Here is a 1,274-nt window from a genome sequence, read left to right as displayed (position 1 = left end):
GGAGTCCTCCCAGAGGTAACTCTGTATTTTCTTAGTCAACGCGACACCCCTGCGGTGCACAGCTGCAGAGAGACTGCCGAATTCGCGGGTGGCCTGATGACAGGACCCCATTGGGGGGAGGACTCTAGCGACTCATTGACTACTACCTCTTCCAACTGGTTCTGCGAAGATTCGCAGTCTTGTAGAGCATCTTTGTTAGCCAGCCAGACGTTGGGCGGCACTTTGGAATGCGTCTCGGCACTAGGATTGGATTGCTCGCCTTCCGAATCGACACCGTTAGGACCCGAAGTCGGGCTGAATGTCCCCGCATCCAAGCGGTCCGTGTCCGGCCTCATCATGTCCGGTGAGCTCCTGTCCGAACGGCCCGTGTCCGATCGTAGCATTTCCGGTGAGCTCCTGTCCGAACGGCCCGTGTCCGATCGTAGCATTTCCGGTGAGCTCCTGTCCGAACGGCCCGTGTCTGAGCGTAGCATGTCCGGCCGGCTCGAGTCCGTACGGCCCGTGTCCGATCGTAGCATGTCCGGCTGGCTCGAGTCCGTACGGCCCGTGTCCGATCGTAGCATGTCCGGCCGGCTCGAGTCCGTACGGCCCGTGTCCGATCGTAGCATGTCCGGCCGGCTCGAGTCCGTACGGCTCGTGTCTGAGCGTAGCATGTCCGGTGAACTCCTGTCCGAACGGCCCGTGTCCGAGCGTAGCATGTCCGGCCGGCTCGAGTCCGTACGGCCCGTGTCTGAGCGTAGCATTTCCGGTGAACTCCTGTCCGAACGGCCCGTGTCCGAGCGTAGCATGTCCGGCCGGCTCGAGTCCGTACGGCTCGTGTCTGAGCGTAGCATTTCCGGTGAACTCCTGTCCGAACGGCCCGTGTCCGAACGTATCATGCCCGGCCGGCTAGTGTCCGAGGCAGCATCCGAGAGTTCCGCGTCCGAGAGTTCCGCGTCCAAGAGTCTCTATCACAAGAAAAGAACTGTCGTCCAGGCCAATAGGACTAACTGAAAGCCTACCCGTTCAGCCTCTCCCTCTTCCCGTTGTAGGAGACACCTCGCGTAAGTGATGTATGCATTGCACTCCGAAGCTGCGTCTAAATTGGTTTCCTGCTCCGCAAGGATGACGTCTTCGATCTGAGTCGTCGTCGATGGGATGGCTCAAATATGCCCACTCCAGCCTACCTCAGCACTGGCTATGGTCTCCACTACAAGGTTCAACATACTCCGCATACGCTTAACCGTCTTATTCAACGACTTCTTATGGGCTTCTAACTTCTTCTGCTCGTCATC

General features: G+C 58.9%; 1 protein-coding gene across 1 annotated transcript; it reads left to right on the top strand.

The window, feature by feature from the left end:
- Positions 1-336: 336 nt before the first annotated feature.
- Pmar_PMAR028782 (Bbg 1.1, putative) lies at positions 337-993 on the top strand (the record flags this gene model as incomplete). Its single annotated transcript, XM_002783962.1, has 1 exon — positions 337-993. One exon carries the CDS (start codon positions 337-339, stop codon positions 991-993), a length of 657 nt encoding a protein of 218 aa, XP_002784008.1.
- Between the last annotated feature and the right edge of the window lie 281 nt (positions 994-1,274).

This window comes from Perkinsus marinus (assembly GCF_000006405.1).
Source record: "Perkinsus marinus ATCC 50983 genomic scaffold scf_1104296935346, whole genome shotgun sequence".
Taxonomy (NCBI): Eukaryota; Perkinsozoa; order Perkinsida; family Perkinsidae; genus Perkinsus; species Perkinsus marinus.
The sequence above is the reverse complement of the archived record's forward strand: the minus strand, read 5'-3'. Positions and strand labels throughout refer to the sequence as shown.